The sequence below is a fragment of the Pleurodeles waltl genome, chromosome 2_1 (genome assembly GCF_031143425.1).
Source record: "Pleurodeles waltl isolate 20211129_DDA chromosome 2_1, aPleWal1.hap1.20221129, whole genome shotgun sequence".
NCBI classification, from domain to species: Eukaryota; Metazoa; Chordata; class Amphibia; order Caudata; family Salamandridae; genus Pleurodeles; species Pleurodeles waltl.
The window spans coordinates 386015792-386032373 of NC_090438.1; the positions used below are offsets into that span (position 1 = coordinate 386015792).

Genomic DNA, 16582 nt, shown 5'->3' on the forward strand with positions numbered 1-16582 from the left:
TATCTCATTTTGAAATTATGTTAAACGAATGTCAGGAGGCAAAGGAACCTTCATTACAGTCCTTCCTTTCTTACAACTTCATACAAACTGAAGGAGGTCTATAGTGAAGGTCCTCTTGCCTTCCGACGCTCCTAACACACAGAAATAAAATAATATTGAATGCAAAGAAGACCTTTTATTATAGAGAACCTTTTTTTAAAGAATGTTTCTGCCTTTGCCAATGCTCATTTTCTGTAGCATTTATTTGTCAAATGCTTTTGTCGGTGCTAGCTCCCAAATTCTACCAAGCTGCCAGTCCACTGATTTCAGAAGTAAAATAGAGCCTTGTGCGTTCCATAACATGCAGAAGGAGAAACCTAAACAGCAGATAAGAAAACAGCGACACTAAAATACTTGCGTGGAATGGTCCAAGATGTGACAGACAATGTATCATGCCAACGGCTGAAGGTTCTGGAGCAAAAGAAACCAATGGTCGAAGGAGGCTGACACAAAGTTATGTAATGTATTTATAGAATACAATATGTTAGCTTTGAATGTTAGAAGCACCATATCAAGTCAAGCCTAACAATTGGGAACATAAAAACAGTACATCCTTTACTGTGTGATCAACCCACTGAATTTCATTGACTTTAATATAGGGTTGCATTTTTGGTTAAAATAATGGCATACATGCATTATAGATGGTACCAGAGTTTAGGAACATGCTACTTATGCTAGGATATTAAACAGAACAGAAATAAGGACTTTGGAAACAAAGATGAAGTACTCACTTGGCTCCAAATAGCCATCAGAAGGCTCTGCTCGCAACCAAGGTTTGCAGTACTGACTGTCATTCAGTTTAGGGATAAATGAGAAGTGGCAGGTGACCTGGCCATCATTTTTAATCTGGAATTTCTCCTTCTGAAGTTTTCTGAACTTCACATTTTTAAACACAAACTGTTGACAAGAAATATGAATTAAGGAAGATATAAACTAGATGGGATAAATTATGATCAACGTAGGCTAGGAAGATATATACAGCTGGGTTTAACAACCAAAACAATCAAAGCACGCTAACAAATACAGGACACAGTCGGAAATATTTTTGTGAGTCCATCCAGAAGTAAATCATACCCAAGTCAGGAGAAAAACACATCTACTCTCAGAAACCTCTTTGTGAATCTAGCTTCACTTTATTAAACATATCCAATGTGATGAGCTGTTTGCATTACCACTTAATTTAATTTAATTGCAGGAAACAGTATGCAATTAGATTAGGTCTTCACAATATTTGTACCAAAAAGTAACACCTAGATGCAATATGTAATTCAACAATAACACATATTCAAATCAGTCAGTGGTACTACATTCCCAGATGTCTCTTTGAAAGTGTCATTTATAATGTGACATGTTCTCAAACATAAGACGATTTACAACATTTGTAACTGAATCTGTTTTTATTAAGGATGAAGTTAAGAGCATCGCATTTGGTTTGCAAGTTAGGACTTCCACCGCTCTTGTGTAAATTAGGGGTTGCGCCCCTAACTATAAATTATGAAGGTCAGAGGCTTTTCAGTTTTAATTTGCAACAGTGTATATACATGTACTTACAAACACACATTTAAGAACGTTCTCATATTGAAGATATTTCAGTAGCAAAATGGCCATTCACGTCATATCACAACTCAAAACTAATGTATACAGTTGTATCATGGCTGATGGCATTAGATGAAGTAATTCAACAGTAATGTCGTGAGGTCAAAAGCAGCGCAAAACAGAGTCAAAAGTTACAGTCAGTTTAACCTAACCATGACTGGTAAATTTCACTTTAGTTTAACTTTCAGTTAATTTCTGTATCTTTTTGTAATTTAAGTTATAATATTGATTGAGTGCAAGGTTTGTCTGCAATAGGTTTAAACTGGTAACATCATGCCAAATTGCATGCAAATTCATAGTCAACAGACCTAGAAAAATAGTTTGCCTTCGCTTTTAACTTTGCAGCCCAGAATGGATTTGCATGAAAGCCGCCATACCCACATGAGAGTAAACATGCTAGACATTTCCCAAATTTCGTGTGGAATTGTCAAATGATGCCACACTTATTAGATTTTTGACTCCTTATTTGAACTGTGCCCCTCCTTAAAAATATCAAAAGTAAGCTAACCATCTGCCACATTTTGTGCAAATTCGTCAAAGGGTTTTAAAGTTATAGTAAGTTCATCTGAAAGACTTTTAGAACACTCATTTCTCGAAAAATACTTAACGGATTTCCACTAAGTCAAGAAAAGGCATTTGCAACGGTAATGTTCTGCTTTCATGTCATGTTCGATGTAATACCATTCAGGTTTTTGTCTCAGTATCTGAGAGAGAAGAATTCTATGGGAGGTAAAATGGGAAATGTTACTTTTTTTAACCATTATTTCCAAGCATTATAAAATCAGATTTTCAAACAATCAAATATGATTGGCTGGATGTAGCAGAATATCTTTGCTACATTAACCAGTATAATGTAATGGAAACTGCTTGGCTAGCTGTCAAAGCTCTTTTTCAACAGGACAATGGGAGCAGCTGTTACACTGCGGTTTTAACTATGTTTTAAAGTTTTTGTTTTAAATAGTTTTTCGCATGGGGAGGTACTGGACTATGTGCTCTGTTTTAGACATTGAAATAAGGAAGTCAGTTTCTTCTTGTTCAACTGCCATAGTGTTGCCATGTTGCATTACGACCCTCTGTAGGAGTGCATGGTACACAAAGGATTTGTCTGGAGATGATGTCCTGTAAATATTGTTTCAGGGGCTCCTCAATATCTGAGTCAACTATATACATATTCAATGCATTCTCACTGTAAGGACAAGGTCCTCACGTGGCTCACCTCAATTATGTTATTCATCTGTCTGTCTGGTGGTGTGACAGGCATTCTGAATATAAAGTGCCTATCTGGTTCAAGCATCTTTATATGCTTTGGAACGCAATAGTTTCACAGAACTGGTGATACAGAGTCCTTGGAAGACACCTAATACCAGTCTTGCCTGAAGGTGGTGAACTATGTGATGAAGGATTAGTTGATTTAGTATTGTTTGTGGGCCTATAATTTTGACAGTGTTCCCCTGAAAGGCCTGTGTCAGGTAAGGTAGGTTTTTATCTTGAGTCACTATTTTCTGGTGTTGCTCTATAGTGAATGTGTTCCTTGGGCTCTTTAGTGGGTCAAGAGTTTTTTCAGAGTCAACTCAGAAGGTTATGGAACGGGCTCTATAGAGGTAGTGTCTTTAGCAGAGATCTTTTGAGACCAGTCATCCTTCGGTGTCCAAGATATTTTTAGGGGACGAAAGTCATGCTTTTGGGAAGCCTTTCGGGCTAGATCAAGTGATGGAGAGCTGAGACTTCAAACTAGTCTGATCAGATACTTTACAGGCTGGTCTTTATTTTAAGTCATACACCAAGGCATTGCTCTTTTTTCAACAGGTGGAGTCCCAAAACCTCTGTATTTTTCACTTAAGAAAAGCATGTTCAGTCCCCTCATTTGAAAAATGTGCTTCGGCCTCATGCTTTTGTAATCCAGAAGGAACATAGGAGTCCTCATCAGCATCAATATTCCCATAAGCCCCTGAAGCAATCAGTCTTGAAAATTCAATTTTAAAGCATCCATAAGTACGCAGATCGCAGATAGTCTATTTAAGCTTTGGATGTAGGCACTAACATCTTTCTTTGTTCTGATCTCGCATATTTCCACTCACCACCAAGGAGTCATTACCATATGACCCGGAAGGTAAACACACAGGATTCAACAATCACTAATAAGTTGAGCTGTTGCTTTTTTATAGCAGATGCTTAGTAGAGGCACAGTGTTTCTTTTCGTACAGTAATGCCACTATGACAACATTGCACCCAATTTACCTCCAAATTGGGTGGCAGAATAATAAGACCACTTGGTGGAGTCAGCATGCTGATGCACTGTGGGTTTCACTAAGCTATCATGTCATTTGCAAAACCAGAAGTCAATATTTGAGGTACAAAAAGCTGTAATTTTCCGAACCCAACACTGGATGTAGGGAAAGTGCAAATATGTGATCTACAACAACATGTGCCTTCAACATATATTAATTCACAGCGTTCCTCGAATCAAGTATATGTAGTCTCTCATGCTAATCAGAGGAATGAGGTGGAGGAAAGATATCTGGTAACTTACTCTATTGCAAGACATGGAAGTAGAATACCACTTTTGGCAGAAAATATGGTTTCACACATAGAAGCACTTTATCCTAATAAAAGTGTAAAGGGAACTGAGGCAGAAAGTTTGCAAATCACTCACTATTTTAGCGGACTTGCACCAAAAAACATACCACCTAGTACAACATCTTAAACTACCAACAAAGCATAAGCTCAAAGAAAGGATCCATGAAAAAATCAGAAATATATTTAGGTCCCATGGAGGAAGTTTACACATAACCTTCAAAGAAATAATGTATAGAGACTCTCCAAGATGTACATCACAAAAGCAGAACAGATAACAGCTAGTTCTACCTGGTGCCAAATAGGTCTTTCTCTGGAAATTTCAAAAATCCGTTTGAGTCACTTCAAGGTGAAGCTGGCAGTAGTAGTTTGTTAAGGATCCTCTGGCTAGGAGGCCTGTATTCCATTTCTGCTAAATGAGCTGACAGGATAGCTACTCCACCAATACCCATATACTAGAGCTTCCTTGCATGAGAGGGTGTGGTCATATCTCACTGGTCCCACTTATTTAGATACCACGTGTTGGACCTGGCCCTTTTTGCAGGGTCATCCCCAACCTTTTTGCCTCCTTCCTCCTATTTTGTCTTATCAGTTTTTGTTGGCTTTACGACTCTGGGCACTTTACCGCTGCTAACTTGTGCTAAAGTGCATATGCTCTCTGTATAAATTGTATTGTTGATTGGTTTATCCATGATTGGCATATTTGATTTATTAAGTACTTAATTTGTAAATAAAGAGGTGCTGGTGCCCAAAGCCCTCCTCTTAAACACGCGGCTGCTGCAATTAAATTTGTCAACACAGAATACTGAGGCAGGGTAATCCTAAAGCCATCTCGGGCCTCTTCAATCCATATAAAGCCACTCCCTGCCCCTTCAACTCACTCTTGCAGCTGTTTTCTCCCTTTGTGATGCATTTTTGTATTTCCCGTCCTCTGTCTTTCCCGTAGGTGTCTTTTGCTCTTAGCAAATGTTTGTGGCAGAACAGCAAGCCCCGGCCCTCAAAAATAAGTGCCGGTGCTCAGCACCGGAAAGAACAAGCACAAATTAAGCACTGAGTAAGCCCCTAGTAAAGTGCACTAGAGGAGCCTAGGGCCTGTAAATCAAATGCTACCAGTGGGCCTGCATTACTCGTTGTGCCACCTACCTAAATAGCCCTGTAAACATGGCTCAGACCTGCCACTGCAGTGTCTGTGTGTGTTGTCTCAAACTGCCAGTTCACCCTGGCAACTGTACCCATTTGCCAGGCCCAAATCTTCCTTTTTTTATACATGTAAAACACCCCTAAGGTAGGCCATAGGTAGCCCCAAGGGCAGGGTGCAGTGTATATTAAAGATGGGACACGTACTGACGTATTTTACATGTCCTAACAGTTAAATACCTCCAAATTGAGTTTTCACTGTTGCAAGGCCTATCTCTCTCATTGGTTAACATGGGGGCTGCCTTTAAATAACTTTTAAGTGCAGCTTCCCTCTGGAAGCTGACAGAAATATGGGGTTTGGTGTCTCTGAAATCACAATTTGAAAATACATCTTTTGGTAAAGTTGGTTTTTAAATTGTCAGTTTGAAAATGCCACTTTTAGAAAGTGGGCATTTTCTTGCTTAAACCATTCTGTGACTCTGCCTGTTTGTGTCCCTGTCTGGGTCAGACTCACAGTTGGGCTGTTGCGAATCCCCTCTAGGCAGTGAGACAAAGGAAGCTGGGGTGTAGCCTGCATATCCTGATGGGCCATCTGAGGTAGAGTGAAGGGAGGAGTGGTCACTTACACCTGAATGGGGTGTGTCTGCCCTCACACAATGCAATCTACAACCCCCTGGTGTGTGTCTTGGTCCAGGCTTGGGCAAGGCAGTATCGTGTAAAAAAACAGACTTTCCTTTGAAGTTTGCCTACTTCACAGGCAGAAAGGGGTATAAGGAGTGGACCCAAATCCCCAGACTTCAGATCACTTCTGAAACCAAGAAGAGCCTCTGCCAATGAGAAGAGCTGAGGAGACGTGCTGAGGAATCTGCACCTAGAAGTCTCTATCAGATAAACATGTTGCATTGGTTGATTTTAAGGCATGCACCTTGAAGGGAACACCTTCTTTGCTGACTGCTTCATTCTTTTTGACTATCAGCTGGGGAAGTAGGGAACGACCCAGGAATCAACTTAGGAGAGCATGAGGCCTGCACAACTAAACTTTCACTCTTAGGACAAGTCATGGGCTTCTGCCAGATCTCCAGAACTGGCTCCGTCAATGTGTCATTAAAGGGTAACAAAGATTCAGTAGAAGCAGAAGAAGAGAGCAACACTGCTGTCAACAAATTCTACTTAAATTCAGTTGATGGCAAAGGCAAATTCAGCATCTCAGCTGCCTTTCTTATGACAGATTAATACAACATGACCTCAGATGGAGGGATACCCTTTGGAGATAACAGTCCCCATTCTGGGGAAGTGTTGAGTCCACTTGTTACATCTCAGCATTAGGGTACAGTTGAATTATTTCCCCCTTTTCAAGATCAACTCTTTCCAAGGCATATTTGCTCCTCTTCCAGAAGCCTCCGAGACTTTCTTCTAGATTTTTGCCTTGACTTCCTCATCAGTGTAAGTGGCATATTGGCTGCGCCGGTAAATCTGGCAACAGGGAATTTGAACCTTGGGCCAAATTAATGGAGAGCGCTGGAGTCGAATGAGGCAACGTCAAAGCAGATCCAGCTAACGTAGGAGAAGACATAACCAGCGGCGATGTATCTTGTTCGACCGATGGAGTCGACTGCCTCAGGCCTTGCTGATATGGCGCCAGGAATCCACATATCAAACAGAAGATCCATGGGGCCCGCAGTCGTAAATGTAATATATAGCATTAAGAAAATTTGACGGATCCATCCATACAGCCAGGAATGGCTGATAACCCTTCTCCTGACTTAGAGAAGTAAGTACAGAAGCAAGCGCAGGCTGCACTTCAGGCTCCAGATCAGGATGCTCAGGCTAAGTAAGAGGTGAAGCCATGTTGGAAAACGATGTTGGAGTGGGCATCGGAGATGGACTTGAAGACATTTCACATCTACCTTCTCTCCTTTGCTTTGGAGACTCCGACTTCGGAGAGTCATTCCCGTAGAAAGGAGTTAAAAGCTGTGACGCCGCTTCTTTTTGTGTTTTTGTTATGTTGACTTTAAAGAATGGGGTGTTAGCAACTTCGACCAAGATGTCTGACAACCTCTCTTTGCCAGTTTTGCCTTAGCCAAAAGCAGCTTTGCCTCCCTCTCTTTTACTGTATTGGGGTTCATTTTCTGACATGACGAGCAGTTCTCCACATCATGGTCTAAACTCAAACACCAAAGGCAATCGTTGTGAGGGTCAGTAATCGACATCTGACCTTCATAAACCCTACACAGCTTAAATCCCAACTTCCTTGGAGGAGACACTTTTTCTTCCAACAACAAGGTTCCAGCCCTGGAGAAAACCTTTTGAAGGAAATTTAAGATGTAACTGAGAGCGACAAGAAAACTCTTCTACGCCGAAAGCGCAGAAAAAAGGGAACTGACATCAGCACACTAACAACAGCTTCTTATTGCTCTGATGATGTCACAGTCACGTGTATAGCCGTTGCATTGTGATATCCTAGTTAACGTGGGAGAGCTATGAAGAAAGGTTTCCGTGGGATGCTGAAGCATTGGGATGATCAAAAGATGAGGAATCCACAGGTAGATGCATCCATCAGCATCAAGCAATTAACTCCTTGCTTCTTTCTTTTCCTTCTTTGCTTTCCTCAGAGGGACACCCTAAGTATGGTGCAATACCCACTGTCATATAGCATTCAAACTACACCCTCTCGACTAGTCATACGTAGCTTAAAACATGCCTGGGTTGCATTTGTCCCTGTGTATAACGGGCCTAGCAGTTTGCACTGCACTGTTCATATTGGAACAGGGGCAAGTTTGTGCTGGCATGTTGGGCAAAAAACTATGGACTGGACTGCAGTCCACCAGTGGTTGAAAGTAATTCAAATAATCCACTTATCTCTTTTTAGTTTTCCATAGGAGAGAAGTAGCCACCTTTTAATCTTCTTGAGAACGAAAAACAATCAGTCAAAAGAAATCTGAGGAGAAAGACTTAACAGGAATATAGTCAAAAAAGTAAAGGTTCATCACCCCATCCATTATCTCTTAATATGCAAGGCACCAAGAATAAACCCTGGTTATAGCTGAGTGCAAGCCTGGTGGTAGAACTTCCAAGTCTGATTTTCTGTAACCTTATGCGCAACCCACAATTCATTAAAACATATTCCAGCTATGATGCAAGTCAGTGGAGTGTGTGTTCAATAGGACTTCCAAGATCACATCTGTGAGCACTCACCACAATTTGAGCTGCAGCATTTAACAGCACCAAAGGACCAACAAAGGCCCTGTTAAGGCTGTCATATAGCCAATTGCTACATATGCCTGCCAAAGATGACAGTAACTGCAAAATGCCTCTCTTCAAAAGCGACTAGCAACAAAAACCAGCCAACAGCTTTAAATAAAATAGGTGGAAGAGTCAGCAGAGATCAACTAGTGTCTGTTTTAGAGCCCACGTTTTCAACTGAATTTACAAGTTTTCAAATGTTTTTGGCCAGAATATGAGCCTCATATGACCAAATAAGTGTCACCCATCATTACTCCTGTTTTACATATGGATTAAACTTTAGCCAATGGCTGCCCACACAAATCCAGCCTTCACCATAAATTGTATAATGGGAGATGCTGAGAAGCCCATTTAGGAGGCCCAAAATCAGAAGGTAAATAACAGAATTAATCAGAGCACAAGCGAGCCAGGCATGATTTGAGAGCTGAATCTAATTCAAGATTAACAGAGCAGTCCTCCTCTATTAAAAATCCATTGAGGAAAAAAATCCAAGAAAGTTTGTGGTGGCAAAGTAATATTTAAGAAAAGACTGGAGTTTTTTTCTTGGAGTAGTATTTCTAATCTACATCTAAAATCATTTAAATTTGGGAGAGAAACTGAGTTTATCCTAAAGTAAATGTGATCTTGAATGTTCACCCCCCCACACAAACATGTTATCTGCTTGATGCTCAGCTTGCAAAATTTCCTCAGCTATTTTTTTCACATTTTACTACCACATTATCATGTGAGTGGGCTTAAAAGGTCCCATTTATCATTACTGACTGACCGGCATTGACAGTATAAGCTTTACGGGATGGCCAAATCGCAGTACCTTAAGTTAATTATTCAAGACCTATTATTGTTTTTAGTAGGTTTGGGTGAATAGTGAAAATTTTATGTATGTATATACAATATATATATATGGGTTAGTGACATTTTTTTATATATATATATATATATATATATATATATATATATATATATATATATATATATATATATATATATATATAAAAAAATGTCACTAACCCAGTGTACATCTTTTCGAGTTACGGGATCGAGTGACTCCTCCTCTTTGGCTCCATTGCACATGGGCATCGACTCCATGTTAGATTGTTTTCCCGCAGAGGGTAAGGTAGGAGTGATAGAGTATAAAGAAAAGAGATGTCCATTCAAATGGAATATATATGTATATTTATACATATGTACGAGTGAATGTTGAACTTAAACGGCTACAGGCGACAAGTGGGAGGGTAAATGTGAATCTGCAGCGGAACATGCCACGAACAGATGTACACTGGGTAAGTGACATTTTCCGTTCGATGGCATGTGTAGCTGCAGATACACATGCTATGCATAGACTACAATGCAGTTTTACCTCCCATAAGCGGTGGTCAGCCTGTAGCAGTTGAAGTTGTTAGAAATAGTGTTCTTAGTACAGCCTGTCCTACTGTGGCCTGCTGTGTTGCTAACACATCTACACAGTAATGCTTGGTAAATGTATGCGGTGTTGACCAAGTGGCTGCTGTACAAATTTCGGCCATTGGTATGTTACCTAAGAAAGCCATTGTAGCCCCTTTTTTCTGTGTGGAGTGTACTTTAGGTGTAACTAACAGCTTCCTTTTAGCTTTCAGGTAACATGTCTGGATACATTTTACTATCCATCTAGCTAATCCTTGTTTTGAAATAGGATTACCAGTATGTGGTTTTTGGAATGCTACAAATAACTGTTTGGGTTTCCTAAAGGATTTTGTCTTGTCAATGTAATACATTAAGGCTCTTTTAAGATCTAATGTATGCAGGGCTCTTTCTGCTACAGAGTCTGGCTGTGGGAAGAAGACTGGTAGCTCCACAGTTTGATTAATATGAAACGGTGATATAACTTTTGGGAGAAATTTTGGGTTTGTTCGAAGTACAATTTTATGTTTATGTACTTGTATGAACGGTTCTTGAATTATGAAATCTTGGATTTCACTAACTCTTCTTAATTAAGTAATTGCGACTAGGAAGGCAACTTTCCATATTAAGTATTGAATTTGGCATGAGTGTATAGGTTCAAATGGTGGACCCATAAATTGTGTGAGAACTATGTTTAGATTCCACAATGGTATTGGAGGTGTTCTAGGTGGAATAATGCGTTTTAATCGTTCCATGAAGGCTTTGATAACAGGGACTCTAAATAAAGAGCTGTGTTGTATATTTTGCAAGTACGCAGAGATTGCAGTGAGATGTATTTTAATGAATGAAAATGCTAAATTTGCCTTTTTTAAATGAAGCAAATAACTTACAATGTCTTGTATTGATGCTGAAAGAGGGGTAATTTGTTTAGATTGACAGTAATACACAAATCCTTTCTATTTGTGTGCATAACACTGCCTGGTAGTGAGTTTCCTTGCTTGTTTGGTTACTTCCATACACTCAGCTGGTAGTTGTAGATATCCAAACTTATTGACTTCATGAGCCAAATCGCTAGATGGAGCATTTTGGGATCTGCCTGCCTGATCAGTTGTTTATTTTGTGTTAACAGATCTGGTCTGTTCAGGAGTTTGATATGTGGTACTACTGACAGATCTAATAGTATTGTGTACCAGGGTTGACGTGCCCCACGTTGGTGCTATAAGTATGAGTTTGAGTTTGTTTTGATGCAGTTTGTTGACTAGAAATGGAATGAGCAGGAGAGGGGGAAAAAGCGTAAGTAAATATCCCTGACCAATTCATCCATAGAGCATTGCCTTTGGATAGGAGATGTGGGTACCTGGATGCAAAGTTTTGGCATTTTGTGTTTTTCGCTGGTGGCGAATAGGTCTATGTCTGGTGTTCCCCAGTGGTGAAAGTATGGCTGAAGCACTTGGGGATGAATCTCCCACTTGTGTGTTTGTTGATGATCTCGGCTGAGAACATCTGCCAATTGGTTGTGTATATCCATGGAATGTATTGTGCTACCAGGCGAATGTTGTTGTGGATTGCCCATTGCCAAATCTTTTGGGCTAGGAGGGAGAGTTGGATGAATGGGTCCCTCCTTGTTTATTTAGGTAATACATTGTTGTCATGTTGTCTGTTTTGATAAGGATGTTCTTGTGAGTGAGAAGAGGCTGAAAAGCTTTGAGTGCTAGGAATACGGCTAGCAATTCTAGGTGATTTATATGAAACTGTTTGTGTTTGGCGGCCCATTGTCCTTGAATGTTGTGATAGTTGAGGTGTGCCCCCCAGCCAATCATTGATGCATCTGTTGTAAATATGGTCTGAGGCACAGGGTCTTGAAAAGGCTGCCCTTTGTTTAGGTTTGTGGAATTCCACCACTGAAGTGATATGCATGTTTGGTGGTCTATCAACACTAGATCGTGAAGTTGACCCTGTGCCTGTGACCATTGCTGTGCAAGGCACTGTTGCAAGGGCTGCATGTTTAATCTTGCATGTGGGACAATAGCGATACAGGATGCCATCATGCCCAACAGTTTCATTACGAATTTGACAGTGTGCTGTTGGGCTGGCTGTATTTGTAGCAATACATTGCAAAATGTTTGTATTCTTTGTGGACTTGGGCTTGCAAGTGCTGTTTGTGTACTTCGTGTGGCTCCTAAATACTGTTGAATTTGCGCAGGTTGTAGGTGCGATTTTTGGTAGTTTATGGAGAACCCTAGGGTGTGTAGGGTTTGTATTACATAATACGTATGGTTTTGACACTGTGTATGACTGTTGGATTTTGTAAGGAAATGCCTCCTTGGCATGGTTACCCCCTGACTTTTTGCCTTTGCTGATGCCAAGTTATGATTTGAAAATGTGCTGAGGCCTGCTAACCGGGCCCCAGCACCAGTGTTCTTTCCCTAAACTGTACCTTTGCCTCCACAATTGGCACACCCTGGCATTCAGGTAAGTCCCTTGTAACTGGTACCCTTGGTACCAAGGGCCCTGATGCCAGGGAAGGTCTCTAAGGGCTGTAGCATGTCTTATGCCACCCTAGGGACCCCTCACTCAGCACAGACAAACTGCTTGCCAGCTTGTGTGTGCTGGTGGGGAGAAAATGACTAAGTCGACAAGGCACTCAACTCAGAGTGCCCATGCCAACCTCACACTGCCTGTGGCGTAGGTACGTCACCCCTCTAGCAAGCCGTACAGCCCTAAGGCAGGGTGTACTATACCACAGGTGAGGGCATAGGCGCATGAGCACTATGCCCCTACAGTGTCTAAGCAAAACTGTTGGACCTGGCTTTTTGACAGGGACATCCCCAAACTTTTTGCATCCTTCCTCCTATTTTTTCTGACCTGTTGTTGTTGGCTTTTGACCTCTGGGCACTTTACCACTGCTAACCAGTGCTAAAGTGCATATGCTCTCTGTGTAAATTGTACTACTGATTGGTTTATCCATGATTGACTATTTAATTTACTTGTAAGTCCCTGGTAGAGTGCACTACATGTGCCTAGGGCAGGTAGATTAAATGCTACTAGTGGGCCTGCAGCACTGGTTGTGCCACCCACCTCAGTAGCCCCTTAACCTTGTCTCAGGCCTGCCATTGCAAGGCCTGTGTGTGCAGTTTCACTGCCACTTCGACTTGGCATTTAAAGGTACTTGCCAAGCCTAGAATTCCCCTTTTTCTATACATAAGTCACCCCTAATGTGTGCCCTAGGTAACCCCTAGAGCCGGGTGCTGTGTGGGTAAAAGGCAGGACATGTACTTGTGTGGTTATATGTCCTGGTAGTGTAAAACTCCTAAATTCGTTTTTACACTACTGTGAGGCCTGCTCCCTTCATAGGCTAACATTGGGGCTGCTCTCATACATTGTTGAAGTGGCAGCTGCTGATCTGAAAGGAGCAGGAAGGTCATATTTAGTATGGCCAGAATGGTAATATAAAATCCTGCTGACTGGTGAAGTCGGATTTAATATTACTATTCTAGAAATGCCACTTTTAGAAAGTGAGCATTTCTTTGCACTAAAACCTTGTTGTGCCCTTCAATCCACGTCTGGCTAGGTTTAGTTGACAGCTCCTTGTGCATTCACTCAGACACACCCCAAACACAGGGTACTCAGCCTCACTTGCATACATCTGCATTTTGAATGGGTCTTCCAGGGCTGGGAGGGTGGAGGGCCTGCCCTCACACAAAGGACTGCCACACCCCCTACTGGGACTCTGGCAGACAGGATTGAACTGAAAGGGGGCTTGGTGCATTTCTTAGACACTCTTTGAAGTCGCCCCCACTTCAAAGGCACAACTTAATATAAAACAGGGCCTCTGCCCTACCTCATCAGACACTTGCTGGAGAAGAAACCTGAACCAGAAACTACATCCTGCAAAGAAGAACTGCCTGGCTGCTCAAAGGACTCACCTGTCTGCTTTTCTACAAAGGACTGCTGCCTTGCTGTTGGCCTGCTGCCTTGCTGAACTGCCTGGCTGCTCAAAGGACTCACCTGTCTGCTTTTCTACAAAGGACTGCTGCCTTGCTGTTGGCCTGCTGCCTTGCTGAACTCTTGCCTGGCTGTAAAAGTGCTCTCCAAGGGCTTGGATAGAGCTTGCCTCCTGTTCCCTGAAGTCTCTGGACCAAAAAGACTTCTCTCTTCCTCTTGGACGCTCTGTGCGCCGAACTTTTCGACGCACAGCTTGTTCCGCGGCAAGAAAAACGCCGCACACCGTCGCTGATCGACGCGACGTCTTCGGGACGACCGAAACTTTGACGCACGGCCTCGCAAGGACAACGCCGCCCGACTTCCCGGGAGAAATCGACGCAACGCCTGCTGTGAGATCGAAACTTTGACGCACGGCCTCGCAAGGACAACACCGCCCGACTTCCCAGGAGAAATCGACGCGACGCCTGCCGTGAGATCAAAACTTCGACGCGCAGCCCCGCAGAACGACGCGCAGCCGGAAAACAAGCAGGAAAATCCACGCACAGACCCGGGACATCTGGTACTCCCCGCAAACCACAGTAAGAGACTGTCCGCGTGCCGGAAAACGACGCACGACTCCCCGCGTGGAAAATAACGACGCAAGTCCGTGTGTGCTGAGGAGAAATCGACGCACACACCAGTTTTCCACGTACCTCTTCTCCTGTGGCCCTCTTGAGGAGATTTTCCACCAGAAACCAGGTACTTTGTGTTTGAAAGAGACTTTGTTTACTTTCTAAAGACTTAAGACACTTTATATCACTTTTCAGTGATATCTTTACAAATTCGTATTGCAACTTTGATCGTTTTGACCTGAAGATACCCAGATAAATATTATATATTTTTCTAAACACTGTGTGGTGTATTTTTGTGGTGTTATGCTATGGTGTTGTATGATTTATTGCACAAATGCTTTACACATTGCCTTCTAAGTTAAGCCTGACTGCTGGTGCCAAGCTACCGGAGGGTGAGCACAGGCTGATTTTGGATTGTGTGTGACTTACCCTGACTAGAGTGAGGGTTCTTGCTTGGACAGAGGGCAACCTGACTGCCAACCAAAAACCCCATTTCTAACAAAAACCTTATACATTGTAAGTGCAGGGTAGCCATAAGAGTATATGGTCTGGGAGTCTGTCATACACGAACTCCACAGCACCATAATGGCTACACTGGAAACTGGGAAGTTTGGTATCAAACTTCTCAGCACAATAAATGCACACTGATGCCAGTGTACATTTTATTGTGAAATACACCCAGAGGGCATCTTAGAGATGCCCCCTGAAAACATACCTGACTTCCAGTGTGGGCTGACTAGTTTGTCCAGCCTGCCACACACCAGACATGTTGCTGGCCACATCGGGAGAGTGCCTTTGTCACTCTGTGGCCAGAAACAAAGCCTGTACTGGGTGGAGGTGCTTCTCACCTCCCCCTGCAGGAACTGTAACACCTGGCGGTGAGCCTCAAAGGCTCACCCCCTTTGTTACAGCGCCACAGGGCATCCCAGCTAGTGGAGTTGCCCGCCTCTCCGGCCACTGCCCCCACTTTTGGCGGCAAGGCTGGAGGAGATAATGAGAAAAACAAGGAGGAGTCACTGGCCAGTCAGGACAACCCTTAAGGTTGCAGATGGAGGATTCGCCCAATAGGATTAGGGACGTGCCCCCCTCCCCACAGGGAGGAGGCACAAAGAGGGTGTAGCCACCCTCAGGGCTAGTAGCCATTGGCTACTATCCTCCCAGACCTAAACACACCCCAAATTGAGTATTTAGGGCCCCCCAGAACTTAGGAAGATAGATTCCTGCAACCTGAAGACAAAGAAGGACTGCTGACCTGAAGCCCTGCAGAGAAGACAGACACCAACTGCTTTGACCCCAGCCCTACCGGCCTGTCTCCCCACTTCAAGAAAAACTGCAACAGCGACGCGTCCCCCAGGGTCCAGCGACCTCTGAAGCCTCAGAGGACTACCTTGCATCTAAAAGGACCAAGAAACTCCTGAGGACAGCGGCCCTGTTCCACAGAACTGCAACTTTGCAACAAAGAAGCAACTTTTAAAGACCACACGTTTCCCGCCGGAAGCGTGAGACTTTCCACTCTGCACCCCACACCCCCGGCTCAACCTGTGGAAAACTAACTCTACAGGGAGCCCGTGAGTAGCCAGAGTTGACCCCCCTCTGAGCCCCCACAGCGACGCCTGCAGAGGGAATCCAGACGCTCCCCCTGACCACGACTGCCTGCTTCAAGGAACCCGATGCCTGGTAAAGACACTGCACCCGCAGCCCCCAGGACCTGAAGGAACCGAACTCCAGTGCAGGAGCGACCCCCATGTGGCCCGCTTCCTAGCCCAGGTGGTGGCTACCCCGAGAAGCCCCCCCCCCCCTTTGCCTGCATCGCTGAAGAGACCCCTGGGTCTCCCATTGAATCCTATTGCAAACCAGACACCTGTTTGCACTCTGCACCTGGCCGCCCCTGTGCCACGGAGGGTGTACTTTCTGTGCCTGCTTGTGTCCCCCCAGGTGCCCTACAAAATCCCCCTGGTCTGCCCTCCGAAGTCGCGGGTAATTACCTGCTGGCAGACTGGAACCGGGGCACCCCTATTTCTACTGAAGCCTATGTGTTTTGGGCACCATTTTGACCTCTG

General features: G+C 43.3%; 1 protein-coding gene across 2 annotated transcripts in view; it reads right to left on the reverse strand.

Moving 5' to 3' along the window:
* OCRL (OCRL inositol polyphosphate-5-phosphatase) overlaps positions 1-16582 on the reverse strand; it is a 659503-nt gene that overhangs the window by 300563 nt on the left and 342358 nt on the right. For both annotated transcript variants that reach the window (XM_069212991.1, XM_069213000.1), the window contains one exon: positions 771-936. In XM_069212991.1, the coding sequence (XP_069069092.1) occupies positions 771-936 (166 nt within the window). The remainder of the gene's footprint in view (positions 1-770; positions 937-16582) is intronic.